The following is a 20,265-nucleotide window of genomic DNA, read 5'->3' on the forward strand; positions in this document are numbered from 1 at the left end:
TCCAGCAATCCTACTCTTGGGCATTTATCTGGACAGAACTACAATTCACAAGAATACATACACCTTTATGTTCCCAGCAGCATTATTCACAATAGGCAAGATATGGAATCAACCTAAATGTCCACTGAGAGATGAATGGATTAAGAAGATCTGGTACATTGATCATTGTACAACTATAAATACCCAGACACCTATGGTCAATTAATCTTTTTTTTTTTTTTTGGTCTTTTTGCCATTTCTAGGGCTGTTCCCACAGCACTTGGAGGTTCCCAGACTAGGGGTTGAATTGGAGCCACAGCCGCCAGCCTATGCCAGAGCCATAGCAACACGGGATCTGAGCTGCGTCTGCAACTTACACCACAGCTCACAGCAACACTGGATCCTTAACAGTGAGTGAGGCCAGGGATCGAACCTGTAACCTCATGGTTCCTAGCTGGATTCGCCAACCACTGAGCTACGACAGGAACTCCAGTCAATTAATCTTTGACAAAGGAGGCAAGAACATAAAATGGGAAAAAGACAAGTCTTTTCAGCAAGTATTGCTGGGAAACCTGGACAGCTGCATGCAAATCAATGAAACTAAAATGCACCCTCACACCATGCACAAAAATAAACTCAAAATGGCTTAAAGACGTAAATATAAGACAAGACAGTATCAAACTCCTGGAAGAGAACATAGGCAAAACATTTTCTGACATCAGCTTTACAAATGTTTTCTCAGGTCAGTCTCCCAAAGCAACAAAAATAAAAGCAAAAATAAACCAACAAGACCTAATCAAACTGACAAGTTTTGCACAGCAAAGGAAACCAAAAAGAAAACAAAAAGACACCTTACAGAATGGGAGAAAATAGTTTCAAATGATGCAAGTGACAAGGGCTTAATCTCTAGAATATACAAACAATTTATACAACTCAACAGCAAAAAAGCCAACAACCCAAATGAAAAATGGGCAAAAGACCTGAATAGACATTCCTCCCAAGGAAGATATACAGATGGCCAACAAGCACGTGAAAAAAATCCTCAACATCACTGATTATCAGAGAAATGCAAATCAAAACTACCATGAGATACCACCTCACACCAGTCAGAATGGCCCTCATTAATAAGTCCACAAATAACAAATGTTGGAGGGGATGTGGAGAAAAGGGAACCCTCCTGCACTGTTGGTGGGACTGTAAGCTGGTACAAACACTATGGAGGTACCTTAGAAAACCATACATAGAACTACCATGTGACCCAGCAATCCCACTCTTGGGCATATATCCAGACAAAACTTTCTTTAAAAAAGACACATGCACTCGCATATTCATTGCAGCACTATTCACAACAGTCAAGACAAAGAAACAACCCAAATGTCCATCAACAGATGATTGAATTAGGAGGATGTGGTATATGTAAATACAATGGAATACTACTCAGCCACAAAAAAGAAAACACAAATGCCATTTGCAGCAACATGGATGGAACTAGAGACTCTTATCCTGAGTGAAGTCAGAAAGAGAAAGACAAATACCATATGATATCACTTATATCTGAAATCTATTATATGGCGCAAAAGAACCTTTCCACAGAAAAGAAAATCAGGGACTTGGAGAATAGACTTGTGGTTGCCAAGGGGGAGGGGGAAGGAATGGGATGGATTGGATTGGGAGCTTGGGGTTAATAGATGAAAACTACTGCCTTTGGAATGGATTAGCAATGAGATCCTGCTATGTAGCACTGGAAACTATGTCTAGTCACTTATGATGGAACATGATAATGTGAGAAAAAAAGAATGTATACATGTATGTGTAACTGGGTCACCATGCTGTACAGCAGAAAAAAAATAATGTATTGGGGAAATAAAAACAATAAAAAAAAACAAGTACAAATACAATACTATTAAGCCATAGAAAAGAATGAAATTATGCCATTTGCAGCACTGTGGATGCAACCAGAGATTATCATACCAAGTGAAATAAGTCACAAGGAGACAAATACCATGTATCATCACTTATAGGAGGAACCTAAAATATGGCACAAACGAACCTATCTATAAAACAGAAACAGACATATAGACATAGAGAACAGACCTGTGGTTGTCAAGGGGGAGAGGGGAGGGAGTGGCATGGACTAGGAGTTTGGCATTAATTCATATTTAGAATGGATAACCAATAAGGTCCCACTGTATAGCACAGGGAACTATATTCAATCTCTTGGGACAGAAGATGATGGAAGGTAATTTGCAGAAAAGAAGTATGTATATATATGACTGGGTCACTCAAAATTGAAACAATATTGTAAATCAACTATACTTTAATAAAGAAATGTGAAAAAAAATACAAACAAGTATTTTCCAAGCATCTTCTGATAAACTACTTTCATGTGCATGTATAGTACCTGCAGAATTAAGACTTAATTTTACTTTAAAAGTACAATACAGTATAATGGTTACAGATTGCAGAATGATGTTGCCTGGTTTTAATCCTGTCTCCACTATATTTATATAAGTAAATGGATCAAAAGCTCCATTTCTGAATTTCCTCCTCTTTATAAACTGGGGATAATGTTAGTACTTAGATATTCTAAGCATCTAATAGTTTAACAAAGGGCTTAGAATTGAGCCTCGCTCATAAGAGGCACTATATTAAAGTTAGCCATTATTATCCTTATGCAGCATTTTTTTTTCTTTTGTTTTTTCTTTCTAGGGCCACAACTGCAGCTAGGGAAATTCTCAGGCTAGGGGTTGAATCAGGGCTGTAGCTGCAGGCCTGTGCCACAGCCACAGCCACTCTGGATCAGAGCCGTGTCTGCAACACACACCACAGCTCACAGCAATGTCAGATCCTTAACTCACTGAGCAAGGCCAGGGACTGAACCTGAGTCCTCATGGATACCAGTTGGGTTTGTTAGTGCTGAGCCACAACAGGAACTCCAATTCTTTTTTAGCAATTTTATTTTATTTTATTTTTTTTTAAAGGGTAGCACCTGCAGCACATGGAAGTTCCCAGGCAGGGGGCAGAAGTGGAGCTGCAGCTGGCTGCCACAGCCACAGCCACAGCCACACGGGATCCAAGCCGCATCTGTGACTTATGCTTTAGCTTTCGGAAATGCTGGATCCTTAAGCCACTGAGCAGAGCCAGGAATTGAACTTGTGTTCTCCTGGATACTAGTCAGGTTTTTTACTGCTGCCCCACCACTGGAACTTTTTTTTTTTGCCATTTCTTGGGCCGCTCCCACGGCATATGGAGGTTCTCAGGCTAGGGATCAAATCGGAGCTGTAGCCGCCGGCCTACGCCAGAGCGACAGCAACGCGGGATCCGAGCCGCATCCGCGACCTACATCACAACTCATGGCAACGCCGGATCGTTAACCCACTGAGCAAGGGCAGGGACTGAACCGGCAACCTCATGGTTCCTAGTCAGATTCGTTAACCACTGCACCATGACGGGAACTCGTTGAGCAAGCTTTAAAACAATAAAATAGGAGTTCCCGTCGTGGTGCAGTGGTTAACGAATCTGACTAGGAACCATGAGGTTGCCGGTTCAGTCCCTGCCCTTGCTCAGTGGGTTAACGATCCGGCGTTGCCATGAGTTGTGATGTAGGTCGCGGATGCGGCTCGGATCCCCCGTTGCTGTCGCTCTGGCGTAGGCCGGCGGCTACAGCTCCGATTTGATCCCTAGCCTGAGAACCTCCATATGCCGTGGGAGCGGCCCAAGAAATGGCAAAAAAAAAAAAAAAAAAAAAACCCCAAACTTAATAAAATATATGTAACATAAAATTTACCATTTTAATCTTTTATGTACACAGTTCAGTAACCACTAAATGGTAACCCCATAACCTTTAAATAGTAACACCTATTTCCTCCTCCCTGCCCCTAGCAACCACCTTGTTCTGTCCCTGTGAATTTAATATGACTACTCCAGTATCTCATGTTAAGTCGAATCATATAGAATTATTCCTTTGGTGACTGGCTTATTTCACTTAGTATAATGTCCTTAAGGTTTACCCATATTTAGCATGTGTCAGAATTTCACTGTAGTATATAGTAATTTAAAAAATAGTACTTGGTAGTTCCCTTGTGCTGCAGTGGGCTAGTGATCCAGTATTGTTACTTCAGTGGCTCAGGTTTTTTGTTTCAATCAATAGACCGAAAGTAAAAGTTTTCTGCCCTCTTCTGGAATTGACAAGTTAGAGAAGTATGTCCTTTGAGGGCAAGAACCTACCATTTAGGATACACCTAGCCCAATGCTGGCACTCCAATCCGTGAGTATTTGTTAGAAGAACAAATGAGAAGAGTTCCCATCGTGGCGCAGTGGTTAACGAATCCGACTAGGAACCATGAGGTTGCGGGTTCGATCCCTGGCCTTGCTCAGTGGGTTAAGGATCCGGCATTGCCATGAGCTGTGGTGTAGGTTGCAGATGTGGCTCGGATCCCGAGTTGCTGTGGCTCTGGTGTGGGCCGGCAGCTACAGCTCCGATTCGACCCCTAGGCCTGGGGACCTCCATATGCTGCAGGAGTGGCCCAAGAAATGGCAAAAAGACCAAAAAAAAAAAAAAGAGGTACAAGGAGCAATACTGATGTGCTTGTAATGCATTCAATCCTAGGCAAGGGGATATCATGAGTAATATAGTTTGTGGAGTAAGTTAGGTTTCAAGGCCAAAGTAATAATGCTAGAATTTAAGGCACAATTGTGCATTAGATTCAGGAAAGAATGAAGAAGACAAAAGAAGCTTGGGAAAAAGTTTCAGAATTTACTTCTGTGTTTTTGTTAGCCATGAATTTAGTTGTCAACAATTCAATCAGAAATTTCTGAAATATGTGTGCAAAATGTTTGATCTATTCCGTTGAAGTACAATGTACTTAAGTTATATTCACTGAGAATATAAAACCATCAGAATTCTGTATTTTCCTTGGATCTGGTGTTGCTGTGGCTGTGGCATAAGCCAGCAGCTGTAGCTCTGATTAGACCCCTAGCCTGGGAACCTTCAAATGCCGCGGGTATGGCCCTAGAAAGACAAAAAAAAAAAAAAAAAAATCAAAAATCTGTATTTTGGATAAAACACTGCCCACTGCTCTACTAACTGGCATACTTAAGACTTCTAAGATGTCTTTTCACCCCTAAAAGAGATGTTTTAATATTTTTAAGTTCGCTCTGTAGGGCAAAGGGATCAGTAGTGTCTCCACAGCGTAGGGATGCAGGTTCGATCCCTGGCTTGACACAGTGGGTTAAGGAACAGGCATTGCCATAGCTGCAGTGTAGGGCAACTGTGGCTTGCATTTGATTCCTGGCCCAGAACTCCACTTGCCTTGGGGTGCCCAAAAATTTTTACGAAGGCCCAAAGCCATTTTTAATCAAAAACAGTCTGTGGCATGTAAGCCATATGGTTTAACTAAAAGCAGAGCAATGGGTTTTGCAATGCCCAATTTCAGAGGCAAAGTCTGTTTGTTACTGAAAACGTTTTCAGGGTCTAAGTAAGTACCTGCATATTTCTGTTAGATGGCAAAAGGACAGCTCATGAGAGAGAAGGTCAGGTGGCCTAGGGTGACAATCAATACTGTTTTATGTGGGTGAGGAATGGCTAGAATTCTAGAGGCCCTTTAGAGAATTCTGGCAATCTCCAATGAAGCTGTTCTGCTTTTGTATAACGAAAGTATGTTAAGGGGTATAGCAACTAGAATTCAAAACAATGGTTAAAACAATGTAAATATTCTGTGCTAGGCACTTTGTTGAATGCTTTATATTTAATGATCTTTTTATTTCTTAGAACAGTCTGATCATACTGCCTTACCAATGAAGAAAAGGTGACCAAGGTTAAATACGATGTTCCACATCAAAGGCCCAGGTTTTAGGAGAAAAATAACAAATTTACCTTCAATATTGGTTTTCCTTACTATATTTTTAGTCCATAAAAATAGAAGGGAGTAAGTAGAAGAAATACTCATTCATTACCTATTCCAGTTTGGGCCTAGATTAGCTGCCATGAAATGTTGCAAAAGGTACCCAGACACATTTAAAATAAAACAATTCAGCAGCCCCAAGAGAATCAGAATTTCATAAACAGTAGTTAAAAAAATGTACTTACAAACACATGTGCCTTAGCAATACTACTTTATAAAAATACTGAGGCAGAATAGTGGGGGCATCCTTATATGATCAGAGCTGGCTCTTTTCCAGAAGGAACTCAGAATCTTACAAAATAATTCAGGGGGAGATGAATCAGGTATTTTCTACAAGGAAAAAGAAGGGGGGTGGGGCTAAGTTCTAACCGTAGGTCAAGAATGGAAGGTGCCAACTTCTAGTCTCCAGTTGGGGTGCCACTGTTACAGTATGGAAAAGGCTGAAATCCCAGCCCAAACATGGCAAAAAATAAGCAGCTGTGAGGTTATTCCCATTGGGGAGGGTTGAGGGGAGGTAAGCTATTGACTGATATTAAACCTAATGGTAAAAGTGGAATTAAAGAGCAGGATATACTTATTCATGTCTCATGATGCCTATCTTTTTCCATTCTGGGACCTCTGTATCCAAAGGGTAGCCTTTGTATTTAGTAAATCCCATGCAATTATGTAACGTACACCAAGCAAAACATAATATTATCCTTGCTGATAAATAGAAATATCAAGATACCATATCCTAATTAAAAATTAACCAAAGAAAAAAGAGATCTCTCTTCAAATTGTTGTCCTGAAGGGTATGAGATAAAAACAAATACCACCATAACTTACTCAGGAAAATCAAGGGCTGTTTTCACTCCCAAATGCCTAGGTATTTGGGGGTGACTGGCAACTAGGAATAAAAATGTCTAAATTCAAAGTTCAGAAAGAATAGTGTATGTTACCTTTGTAGGTCAATTTGTCTCTCTGCTGGTGCTGCCTTTTTGGCTACGTCTTGCAGTTTGGGTGCTTTGGCATTACCTGTCTCCAAACCTCCAGGGCTTTCCTGACTGACTGCGGCTCTCTTTCTTCCCTTGCTAAGAGGTTTATTTATATCATCATTTTTGGTTGCATTGCCCTGAGATTCAGACTTGGGTCGACGTCCTCTCCTGGGTTTTGAAGGGGCAGGTGGTCCTGATTCATCTACTTTCTCATCTGTTTTTTGTTGGATATTCTCTGCACCAGCTGCTGTTACAGTTCTTTTTTTTCCTCGGTCACTGCTGATGTTGCCCTGGGCAGCCTGATCAGAATTAATCTCCTAAAAGAGCAAAAAATAATTCTGTGAACATAAATTCCTTAAATATCACTGAACTGTACTAGAAAGAAGCATTCTGAAAGTATTTAAAGGACTGGGATCCCAGGACTTCAAGTTAAATGCTTTCATACTATGAAGAATATAAACTCCTTGAGGGTAAGGGCTAAACATGGTGCCCAAAGTGCTTGGCATATACAGTGTACTCAATAAATGCTCATTAAAATATATAGGCACAAATATTATAGGAGAAAACCTACCCAATTTTGCTTGCATACCCATTTTATTTATTTATTTATTTATTTTTTTGTCTTTTGTCTTTTTTTGTTGTTGTTGTTTTTGTTGCTATTTCTTGGGCCGCTTCCGCGGCATATGCAGGTTCCCAGGCTAGGGGTCGAATCGGAGCTGTAGCCACCGGCCTACACCAGAGCCACAGCAACGCGGGATCCGAGCCGCGTCTGCAACCTACACCACAGCTCACGGCAACGCCGCCAGATCGTTGACCCACTGAGCAAGGGCAGGGACCGAACCCGCAACCTCATGGTTCCTAGTCGGATTCATTAACCACTGCGCCACGACGGGAACTCCCGCATACCCATTTTAAATGAAAAGGTCCTTTTTTTGATACCATGCACTCAATGTATCACTTTTCAAAAGAGGGGAGGAAGTTTTCACTATGATGCATCTAACTAAAATAATTGTAGTAGTTCTGTGACATAAAGATCTTAATACCTTACTCTACTCATTCATTCAAACTTTTCTTCCTGCATCAATCAATAACCTTCTACTTCTTTCCGAACATTTTCTTTTTTTCTCTAGTTTGGCGTATATATTTTATATATATAGTCATCTAAAATGTTCAAAGTAATAATATCCCATTTTAATGTAACAGACATAATGGACGTTAGGAGAAAAATAGTTTTCAGAATGAAAGTAATCTCTTTTTGGCTGTGCCTGTGGCATGTAGAAGTTCCCAGGATAGGGATCGAACCTGAGCCATAGCAACAATCTGAGCCACTGCAGTGACAATGCCAGATCCTTAACCCTCTGCACCACAAGGGAACTCCAAAAAGTAATCTTTATGTGGAAGATATTGTGGAATCAATTATAATTTTAATTGATTAAAGGGAAAAAAAGCAACACTAAAAAATTAGGCTGTATCTTTTTAATTAATTAATTTTCATTTCCCCCCAAAATGTTTTCAGAATGGCAGGGAAACACATATAAATTTTTCATGTTTCAAGAAAATTTACTTAAATGATACAAAATAGATCAAAGAAGAAATATGCAAAGGTCACCCTGGAGAAAGACAGTAATTCCTGGGCAAAACATGGGTCAATAAAGATGACTAAAAGTGGGAGTTTCCACTGTGGCACAGATGTTGGATCCAACATTGCACCTGCGGTAGCATGGGTTCAATCCCTGGCCCTTGCAGTGGGTTAAGAATCTGGCATTGCTACACCTGTGGCGTAGGTTGCGGCTGTGGCTCACATTCAATCCCTGGCTTAGGAACTTCCGTATGCCATGGTAGCAGCCGAAAAAGGAAAAGAAAAAAAAAAGTGACTATGGTTAAACTTGAAATAGAAACCATTCACTCAAGTGAATACCTATTAGATGCAGTGGCTGCTGGGCAGATTGAAGAATAAAACTAATACTACTCCTGTCCTCAAAGAGATTAGCATAGTGACTTTTTTTTGTCTTTTATCTTTTTATTTATTTATTTATTTATTTATTTATTTATTTATTTATTTATTTATTTATTGCCTTTTCTAGGGCCACTCCCATGGCATATGGAGGTTCCCAGGCTAGGGGTCCAATTGGAGCTGTAGCCACCGGCCTATGCCAGAGCCACAGCAACGCAGGATCCGAGCCGCATCTGCAACCTACACCACAGCTCACAGCAACGCTGGATCCTTAACCCACTGAGCAAGGCCAGGGATCAAACTCGCAACCTCATGGTTCCTAGTCAGATTCATTAACCACTGAGCCATGATGGGAACTCCCATAGTGACTTATTTTTAAAAACAAACATTTAAGTATACATGACCCTAAATGCTAAGAGATTAAAGAAAAGGGCATTCAGGAAAAAAAAAAATCAGGAAACACCAATTTCTTATTGGTTCTTTTGGGGAATACTAATTAAACAATATCAAAGCAGAACATAGCACATGAAATGTGAAATATTCTACACAGATGGGGAAGAGGCAGCATAAAATACCTGAGGAAAGAGAGTGTGGAAGATTTAAGGAACCTGGAATGATGGGCGAGTGGGATAAAGTAGGAGAAGCAGGCATGGATATCATTAAGGCCTTGTGGGACATTTAAGAAATTTAATTCTATTCTAATAAAAGTGTCACTGAAGGACTTTAAATAGAGGACAAACATAATCCAAATTATACTTTAAAAAGATCAACTTAGCTGCTATATTTGGGGACTAAATTGGAAGGGAGCAGGAATATTAACAGGAACATAAAGCTACTATAGCATCAGAAGCTGAATTAGAAAAGAAAAAGCTAATTTAAAAATGGAGAGTATAGAGTTCCTGTCGTGGTGCAGTGGTTAACAAATCTGACTAGGAAACATGAGGTTGCGAGTTCGATCCCTGGCCTTGCTCAGTGGGTTAAGGATCCAGCGCTGCCGGCTTGGATCCCGAGTTGCTGTGGCTCTGGTGTAGGCTCGCGGCTACAGCTCCGATTCGAGCCCTAGCCTGGGAACCTCCATATGCCGTGGGAGCGGCTCAAGAAAAGGCAAAAAAAAAAAAAAAAAAAAAAAGAAGGGGAGAGTGGAGTTCCTGTCGTGGCTCAGCAGTTAGCGAACCTGACTAGCATCCAGGAGGATGTGGGTTCGATCCCTGGCCTTGCTCAGTGGGTTAAGGATCTGGTGTTGCCCTGAGCTGTGGTGTAGGTTGCAGACGTGGCTCGGATCTGGCGTTGCTGTGAAGTAGGCTGGTGGCTACAGTTCTGGTTGGATGCCTAGTCTGGGAACCTCCATATGCTGCAGTGCAGCACTAAAAAGACAAAAAGAAAAAAAAAGGGGGGGGGACCCAAATAAACAAAACAAGAAATCTTATCTGATACTGCAAAAATACAAAAACCAACTAAACAAACAATTTTTTGGGGGGTCTTTTTACAGCTGCACCTGCGACATACGAAGTTTCCAGGCTAGGGGTCGAATTGGAGCTGCAGCTGCCAGCCTACACCACAGCTCATGGCAATGCTGGATCCTCAACCCACTGAGCAAGGCCAGGGATTGAACCTGTGGCCTCATGGATGCTAGTCAGATTCACTTTCGCTGAGCCACAACGGGAACTCTAACAAATGTTTTATTAGGTCAGTCTCTCGAGGCAATAGAAATTAAAAAAAAAATTTAAAAAATGGGACCTACTCAAACTTAGAAGCTTTTGCACAGCAAAGGAAACGATAAAAAAAGGGGGAAAAAAAAAGACCTCCTATGGAATGGGAGAAGACAGTTGCAAAAGATGCAACTAACAAGGGCTTAATCTCAAAAATATACGAAAAATTCACACAATTCAGCAACAAAAACAAACAACCTAATCAAAAAATGGGCAGAAGACCTAAACAGACATTTCTCCCAAGACATACAGATGGCCAGTAGGCACATGAAAAAATGCTCAACATTGCTAATAATTAGAGAAATGTAAATTCAAACTACAACGAGGTACTATTTCACACAGTCAGAATGGCTGTCATTAATAAGTCTACAAACAACAAATGCTGGAAATGGTGTAAAGAAAAAGGGAGCCCTCCTAGACTGTTGGTAAGAATGTAAATTGGTACAACCACCATGAAAAACAGTAAGGAAGCTCCCCAGAAAACTAAATACAGTTTATACAGTTGAATACCACTCAACCATTAAAAAGAATCAAATAATGCCACTTGCAGCAACAAGGATGCAACTAGAGATTATTATACTAAGTGATGTAAATCAAAAAGACAAAGACAAATACCATATGATATCACTTATATGTGGAATTGAAAATATGGTACAAATGAACCTATCTACAAAACAGAAACAGACTCACTCACAGACCCAGAGAACAGACTTGTGGTGGCCATGGTGGAGGAGGGGGAGGGGGAATTGGGATGGACTGGGAAGTTGGGGTTAGTAGATAGAAACTTACATTTAGAATAGAAAAGCAAACAGGACCTACTGTATGGCATAGGGAACTACATTCAATCTCTTATGATAGACCATGATGGAAAAGAATATAAAAAAAATGTATATACGTACATAACTGAGTCACTTTCCTGTAGAGCAGAAGGTGGTACAACAATGCATATCAATTTATACTTTAATAAAAAAATAAACTTGAAAAAAATTAAAATGGGCAAATATTAAACTGAGCACATCCAGTTGTGTCAATCAAAATACTGGTAGTCAGAGAAATAAAAATTAAAACAATAGTGGGGCATTAGTTTCAATCCTTAAAAAAAAAAAATTTCAAAAAAAAAAAAATTCATGGTTGCACCTGTGGCACACGGAAGCCCCCAAGCCAGGGACTGAATCTAAGGCACAGCTGTGGCAATGCCGGATCCTTTAACCCATTGTGCCGGGCCAGGGATTGAACCCGAACCTTTGCAGCGACCAAGCTGCCACAGTCAGATTCTTAACCCACTGCGCCACAGCAGGAACTCTTAGTTTTGATACTTTAAACTGAAAAAAAATTCAAAAGAAAGGTAAAACCTTTTGTTGGTGGGTATGTATAGAAAAAAGTACCCTGCTGGTAGAAATGTCAAGTATTCTAACTTTTCAAGAAAGCAATTGTGAGAAAATGTAAAATCTCTTAATACATTTACTCTTTGATCCAGCAATCCCACTGCTAGAACTTAGCCCCCAGAAGTAAAATCACCAGTAAATGTGTTTGTAAAGAGTATTTAGGAATTCCTCTGTGGCGCAACTGGTTAAGGATAGGGTGTGTTGCTGTAGCAGCCTGGGTAGCTGCTATGTATGTGTTTGATACCTGGGCCAGGAACTCCCACATGCCACAGGAGCAGTCAAAAAGGGAGAAAGAAAATATTTGTATGTATACATACATGAAAATAACACTGTAGAGAAAAAAGCAAACACAGAGATAAGACCGTTTAAAAGAGAAAAAAAGACTATTAAAAATCATGCATAGGAAGTTCCCATTTTTGCTCAGCAGAAACAAATCCAACTAGTATCCATGAGGATGAGGGTTCAATCCCTGGCCTCACTCAGTGGGTTGGGGATTCAGCATTGCTGTGACCTGTGGTGTAGGTCACAGACGTGGCTTAGATCCTGCATTGCTGGCTATGGTGTAGGCCAGCAGCTGTAGCTCCGATTCGACCCCTTAGCCTGGGAAATACCATATGCCATGGGTGTGGCCCTAAAATGCAAAAAAAAAAAAAAAAAGAAAAGAAAAAGAAAAAAATCATGCATAATATTTATGAACATTATGTACATGTACCTATGTATAAAGAACTCATGCAAAAGCCAAACGAAGAGGAAAGTTGCCATCTGTCAGCTACTAGTACAAAGAAAAAGAAGACTCCTGAAGGACAACATTGGCAGTATTGCTTGCCTGCATCCATGGAATGTACATATCTTTTTTTTCCTTCTTCTTTTTAGGGCTGCACCTGCTGGCCTATGCCACAGTCACAGGCACAGCAACGTGGGATCCAAGCTTCATCTGAGACCTATATGTAGCTTATGGCAGAGCCAGATCCTTAACCCACTGAGCGAGGCCAGGTATCAAACCCGCATCGTCAAGGACACCATCTTGGGTTCTTAATCCGCTGAGCCACAAAAGGAACTGGAATGTATTATGTCTTATTTCTTCTTTTAACTACTTTCCTTGTTCATCGTTCATATTACAGTCTGATTTCCCTTACAGTAAATAATAGGAGAAAATATTCTGATTTATAAATATGCATATCCAGTTTGCTGGATAATCTTTATATGCATATTAGTTTATGTATCAATCTCTTTGAGAAAGTAGTTAGCAAGCAACACTCCCATGGACTTTTATGTACTTTTAGTATAAGAATAAGATAGTGTTCTGAGCCTACAAGACTGGGGACCAGACCTTGGAAAGAAATGATCATACCAACTTATGGGAGACCTGACTTGGAAGCTAACAGGCTTTTAATTTTTTTTTTTGTCGTTTTCCTATTTCTTTGGGGCCGCTCCTGTGGCATATGGAGTTCCCAGGCTAGGAGTCTAACTGGAGCTATAGCTGCTGGCCTACACCAGAGCCACAGCAACACGGGATCTGAGCCATGTCTGCGACCTACACCACAGCTCACGGCAATGCCGGATCCTTAACCCACTGAGCAAGGCCAGGGATCGAACCTGCAACCTCATGGTTCCCAGTCAGATTCGTTAACCACTGCGCCATGATGGGAACTCCTAATTTTTTTAAAACCAAAATATAACCACTGTTTCTTCAGGCTATAGAGAATAAAAATAAGGGTTTGGCACAATACAATATTATAGATCAATCAAAGTAACATTTTGGCCTCTCGGAAATTAGAACTTAAATGTCCAATTTCTATACAATTTTTCAGCAGAGGCTGGAAAGGTTACAGATAGCTGTATGTAGTAGATAAACATCTGTATCCCTGAACACCTCTGTGTTTATATCTGTTTTGGGCCCACCCATGGCATGGGACTGGACCTGAGCCACAGCAGCGACAATGCCAGATACTTAACTCCTGAGCCATCAGGGAACTCCCTCCCTGTACCGTCTCTTATTACATGTCATAAGTATGTTTAACTAAGTGTCTGGGGAAATATGCATTTCTGCATCTAAGTATATTTACATCAAATATTGAATTCTATATAGGGATCTAACAATATTCAAATCTATTGGTTCATGAATTCCAGAGTTTTGACAGTGAGAGGTTTCCTGTTACCTCAATCTACTGACATACTAAAGTTCAGAGAGCAAACAGCAAGAGTTTGACAGTGAGAGACTGATTTTTTTTTTTTTTTTGCTGAGAGACTGATTTGAAAATGTATCCTTGAGTTCAGATAATGAGTTTGGACAGGAAAAGTTCAGCACTGTGGAATAACTGTATATAGTCCTATGTTTTACGTACCTAAAACATCTGATAAATACCATAAATTTATGGGAGGTAGTAAAAAGATAAATATGTCAAGAATATGATTCTATAGGAAGAGAAATAATAGCATTTTTATGGTGTTCCTACTCTTACCAATGTTACACTCCTTTCTATCCTCCCCCCCAATTGTTAAGAGTATTGGGTGCCACTGTTAAAAGGTACATCATCTTGGGAATTACCGTTGTGGCTCAGCAGTTGACGAACCCAACTAGGATCCATGAGGATACAGGTTCGATCCCTGGCCCCTCTCAGTGGGTTAAGGATCCGGCGTTGCCATGAGCTGTGGTGTAGGTAGCAGGCTGGCAGCTATAACTCTGATTTGACCCCTGGCCTGGGAACTTCCATATGCTGCAGAAGTGGCCCTAAAAAGTAAAAACAAACAAACAAAAAACCCGTTCCTATTTTTTCAAGCTATTTGGGGAAGTAGTATGGGAAGATACCATTATGGGTGACCCCATAAACTCTGGTAAATGGAGAAAGTGGACAGAGAATCATTTTTGGAGAGTGGAAGCAAAGTAAGTGTAGCAGAGGGTGGTATAAACATGTGTAGTGTAGTATCTACATTAATGTGTCCACTGTGGTTTCTTAGCCCTATCATGAAATTGTACTAAGAATCTCCATGAGAGAAATGCACCTGTTAAATTTTAAAACTTACCTTATTCTTTACGGGGTCAATATTCTTTACAGGTGTGACAGAAATAATTCTCACTGGGTTCTCTTCATTTTCACTAACTCCAGTTTCTGCAGCCTCTGAACTCTGTTCCCTATTGAAGAGAAATAACCAAAGCTTCTTTATTTTACCACGTGAACAGAAAGTTTACTCTCTCACTATACCATTAAGGAAACAAGAGGCTTAGGCTGATTTAGAAGCCTGGTCAAGGGAAGTAAGATTTAGATTTTCTGTGGTTACAGACTATTCCTATTACATCAAGTTATTGATTTCCATTTAACCTTATTAATGTAACACAGAAATGACTGCCTAAAACTACCTGAAAAACTAGTTGTCAAGAAACAAACATAATTGTTCCATAAGCCTATCTGTTGGGGGTGGGAAACCCTAAAACAGAACAAAAATACAGTAGAATAAGAGGAGAGTATAGTTTTCTCCAGTTCTACATTGTTAAAGCTCTGCAAGGGAGAGGGCTGCAAGAGGTCATGGGGGTGGCCACTGAGCCCCAACATCCATGTAAACCACACATGTTCCATGTTAATTTTAAAAAATATCTTTGGATTCATCTGCTAAAAATGTGCTTAGAACACCACCAGTTGAATTTATTCTTAAAATTTCATGAAATAGAAGAAAACCTTTAAAAGCCTCAATATTTAGTGTTTCTAAGAATAGGGTCAGTTGAAAATTTTTATGCAGTAACTAAGACAACACTTAATTTTTTTTTTTTTTGGTTTTTTTAGGGCTGTACCTGTGGCATATGGAAGTTCCCAGGGTAGGTGTTGAATTGGAGCTATAGTTGCTGGCCTACACCACAGCCACAGCAACTTGGGATCCAAGCTGCATCTGTGACCCATACCACAGCTCATGGCAGCTCACAGCAATGCCGGATCCTTAACCCTCTGAGTGGGGCCAGGGACTGAACCTGAGTCCTCATGGATACTAGTTGGGTTTGTTATTGCTGAGCCACAACAGGAACTCCAACACTTATATGTTAAACATGGAATCTTTAATCAGTGGAAAATGCTATTAACAATGTTATCTGTACTCATGCTATACTAATTTACTAAATTATACATAACTAGTTAAAATTTTAAAAGCATATAAATTTGAAGAGCTATGTTTTCCTAAGTGTTAAACGTCACCTTTCCACATGTATCCATGTATAAATTAGTTATATTACAAACTCTTATGGGTTCTTTTGGTTATTTTTTTTGCCTTTTCTGGGGCCACTCCCACAGCATATGGAGGTTCCCAGGCTAGAGGTCTAATTGGAGCTGTTGCTGCCGGCCTACACCACAGCCATAGCAACGCCATATCTGAGCCATGTCTGCGACCTCCATCACAGCTCACGGCAACACTGGATCCCTAACCCACTGAGCGCGGCCAGAGATCGAACCCACAACCTCATGGTTCCTAGTCGGATTCATTTCCGCTGTGCCACAATGGGAACTCCTCTTATTTTTATTTTTATTTTTTTTGTCCTTTTGCCATTTCTTGGGCCGCTCCTGCAGCATATGGAGGTTCCCAGGCTAGGGGTCGAATCAGAGCTGTAGCCGTCTACGCCAGAGCCACAGCAATGCAGGATCCGAGCTACCTCTGCAACCTACCCACAGCTCATGACAACGCCAGATCCTTAACCCACTGAGCAAGGCCAGGGATCGAACCTGCAACCTCATGGTTCCTAGTTGGATTCGTTAACCACTGAGCCACTACGGGAACTCCTCTTATTTTTTTCATTTAAGTTTTCTATATACCTAGAATGCTATATGGTTTCAAAATGTGTAGTATACTCTCAATTTCCATCATTAAATATAGTAAAATTCAACACTATTGTTTTGTACCAATGTTTCCTAAAGTCTATTTTTGTAAAGTGCTTTAAGAAAAGAAACTGAAAGATGAACCAAATAGTGTATGATAATACCAAAAACAATTAGAGAAAATATTAATTGCCTTGATCGATTTCCGGTTGAAGGGTTTAGCTCTGAATTTACATTAATATTGCTTCCAGTCTCAGCTCCAGTGCTTCTAACATATGGTTTCCTTCCCGTTGCTGATAAAGGCTTGTTTACTGCACCCAGTACTCCAGCAGGTTTTGGCTAAAAATTACACATTCATATGTTATTTTATACCTTACTGAAAGGAATACATGTAAGTTTAGACACATGTAAGGAATATACTTTGCTTAACCCATGAATTGTTACTTTGGAAAGTTAAATCCTGAATTTATTAGAAATGATAATTCTGTAAAACTGTGTCTGAACATAATTACAAGTCAAAAGCATTACCTCTACTTAATAATACCTAAGCAATATTTAATTATTCCTTCTTGCTTAATCAAAATAAAAAGTGCCCCTAAAACACAATGAAATACATATTAAATAAGACATAATAAAATACTAATAAACTACAGTTTAGACACTATTTATCAAAAATTAAAAGTTTCCTTTTGCTCTTTTACGTGCCATATTTATGGAACATAACTTGTCTAACATTATTTTTTGTCCATACCCTTGGCATATGGAGATTTCTAGGCTAGGGGTCAAATTGGGGCTACCGCTGCTGGTCTATAGCCACAGCCACAGCAACATGAGATCCAAGCAGCATGTGCCACCTACACAACAGCTCATGGCAATGTCAGACCCTTAACCCACTGAGTGAGGCCAGGGATCGAACCGGCAACCTCACGGTTCCTAGTCAGATTCATTTCCGATGCGCCACAACAGGAACTCCTAACTTATCAATAATTTAAACTTATTTTTCTTCTTTACCTTATAGATCTAAATTTACTGTACCATGTTTTAGGGAAATCTGCTTTTTGGCTTCCTTTGGAATGGGCAGGCAATGAGGTCCTGCTGTATAGCACGGGGAGCTGTGTCTAGTCATTTATGATGGAGCATGATGTGAGAAAAAAGATTGTATACTTGTATGTGTAACTGAGTCACCATGCTGTACAGTAGAAAATTGACAGAACACTGTAAACCAGCTATAATGAAAAAAATAATAAAAAAATCAAAATAAAAAATCAAATAACTTGAAGCCTATCAGCACTGATGAGAACACAAGGTTGAAATTCAGAAGTGGTTCATGGCAGAAAAAAGCATCAGAGAACAAATGCTTTGGATACTACAACCTATAACATGATCCTTGAAAATGAGGAACTATAAAATCTGATGGACATTTAAAGGTTATTTCTAAGACTAGCAGAAGTAATATGTACATGACATAAAGATCCCCAAATTATCTAGTACATAATACCTTTCCTGTTAATAGAAGTACTCTTGTTTCTTCTGAAATATAACTCTTGTCATTACAGAAGTCCTATTTAAAAAAAAACAAACAAAAAACCAACATGAACATGGGTATTTTTATAATCCATTTAAAGCTTTTCAGGCAATGTACCTTACATTAATAATTTTATTTGTGCTAAGAAACATATGAAATCAAATAAAGCACATTCCATGAAACATACCATAGGTCTAGTTTTAAAATTAAATCAATGATACATAACTCTTAATCAAATATCAGAGATAAATTATTTAAGTCACATTTAAAATAAAACATACTTCTATTTGTTCACACAGTTCAAGGCAAACGGTCTCTAGTTTATTCAATGAATTATGTTCTTCTCCACTCTACTATAAAATTACCTCTTTGGGACTCCCAAAACACCCAAAATATATCAGGCACTTAATATTCACTCAGAGAACTCCACAATGGATCTCTAAATTATCCTCACTGAAAAAAAAAATTTGTTACTTTTAATTAAATAACTAGATTGTCCAAATCAAAAAGGTCAAATCATCAAAATCTAATTAAGTCAGGAGTTCCCATCATGGCTCAGCAGAAATGGATCTGACTGGCATCCATGAGGACGCAGGTTCGATTCCTGGCCTTGCTCAGTTGGTTAAGGATCCAGTGTTGCCGTGAGCTGTGGTGCAGGTCAGCAGCTGTAGCTCCAATTCGACCCCTAGCCTGGGAACTTTCATCTGCCATGGGCATGGTCCTAAAAAGACCAAAAAAAAAAAAAAATCATAAAGTCAGTTATAATATTCTTTGGCAACAGTGATACTAATACATGAATTAAACCAGATGTGCACATTAATGGAACTTTCTTCAAAGTTATATCTATAAAAAACTTAAGAGTTCAAAGTTGATCCTGTGGTGCCTGTTATCTTCAGAATAGCACACAAGTAAACTATAGGGGTGTCACAGAAACAAAATGACTTAACCACAATCTGGAATTTTTCTGGTAGTGCCCATAGCATGCAGAAGTTTCCAGGCCAGAGACTGAACCCACCCCACAGCAGCGACCCAAGCTGCTGACTGACAGAGCCAGATCCTTAACTGCTAGGCTACCAGGGAACTCCACAGAATTTTGTTAATTTTTAGGTAATCGCACTGAAAAACCTTATATTTTCTTTTAAGTTTACCATCACACTAATGTCACAGAAAATAACAGAGTGCTCAAATATGCCTATAAAAATCACACTTTTGGCATGTGTTCTAGGCAAAAACTGTATCTTTCTCTTTTTTTTCCCCAATAAAGGCTTTCATGTGGCTAAAATAAATGTTACAAAGCCTGAGCACTAAAGTTCATTCATTTTATTTATGAAGATATACTACAGCCACACCGCACTCTCTATCTTAATATGCCTAGTGTTTGAACTTAACCATATTAAAAACAATATATTAGAAAAAGAAATGAGGAAAACTGCTCATTGAAAACAGAAAAAAACCTAAATTACTATATAGAAGGCTAGAAACTAAGTTTCATATCAAAACAAACAACAACTTGAATTAGATATAGTGACAAACAGCAATTTAAATTCTTAAGGATGGGATTACTATTGTATGAACATTCTATTTGGGTACTATTCCAGTCAGGATAGTCCTGAGGTACCATTCAAGTAAATTTAAATAAAAAAACTTATTTAGGAATATTTATAAAAACTAGTACATTAATTAGAGGGCAAATAACTTTGCAATCCTTATTATTGCTACCAAAACCCAGAAACAGTAAAGTCTGAAAACTAAATCATTAAAGAAAATCTGACTAAAATTTGGTTGAAATTTTTAACTGTTATTTTTTTTCCAGTTAATTAGTTTTGTTTTCTAAAAGTTAAAACAAGCTTTAAAATGCCACCGTTAAGTAGAAAATCAATAGAAGACATTACTTTTTTGGGGGGGCGGAGCTGCACCCAGAACATGTAGAAGTTCCCAGGCCAGGGATTGAATCTGCACCATAGTAGTGCATAGCAGTGACCCAAGTGGCAGTAGTGACCCAAGTGGCTGCAGTGACACACCAGATCCTTAACCTGCTGT

At 39.4% G+C, this 20,265-nt stretch overlaps 1 protein-coding gene across 3 annotated transcripts in view; it reads right to left on the reverse strand.

Annotated features, from left to right (window-relative positions):
• The window catches only part of PDS5A (PDS5 cohesin associated factor A), a 147,751-nt gene that overhangs the window by 14,669 nt on the left and 112,817 nt on the right, over positions 1–20,265 (reverse strand). For all 3 annotated transcript variants that reach the window (XM_047751682.1, XM_047751685.1, XM_047751683.1), the window contains exons 29-32: positions 18,199–18,261; positions 16,894–17,039; positions 14,929–15,037; positions 6,821–7,173 (exon numbers count right to left, since the gene is read on the reverse strand). In XM_047751682.1, coding sequence (XP_047607638.1) covers positions 6,821–7,173; positions 14,929–15,037; positions 16,894–17,039; positions 18,199–18,261 — 671 coding nt within the window. The remainder of the gene's footprint in view (positions 1–6,820; positions 7,174–14,928; positions 15,038–16,893; positions 17,040–18,198; positions 18,262–20,265) is intronic.

The sequence above is a fragment of the Phacochoerus africanus genome, chromosome 10, assembly GCF_016906955.1.
Source record: "Phacochoerus africanus isolate WHEZ1 chromosome 10, ROS_Pafr_v1, whole genome shotgun sequence".
Taxonomy (NCBI): domain Eukaryota; kingdom Metazoa; phylum Chordata; class Mammalia; order Artiodactyla; family Suidae; genus Phacochoerus; species Phacochoerus africanus.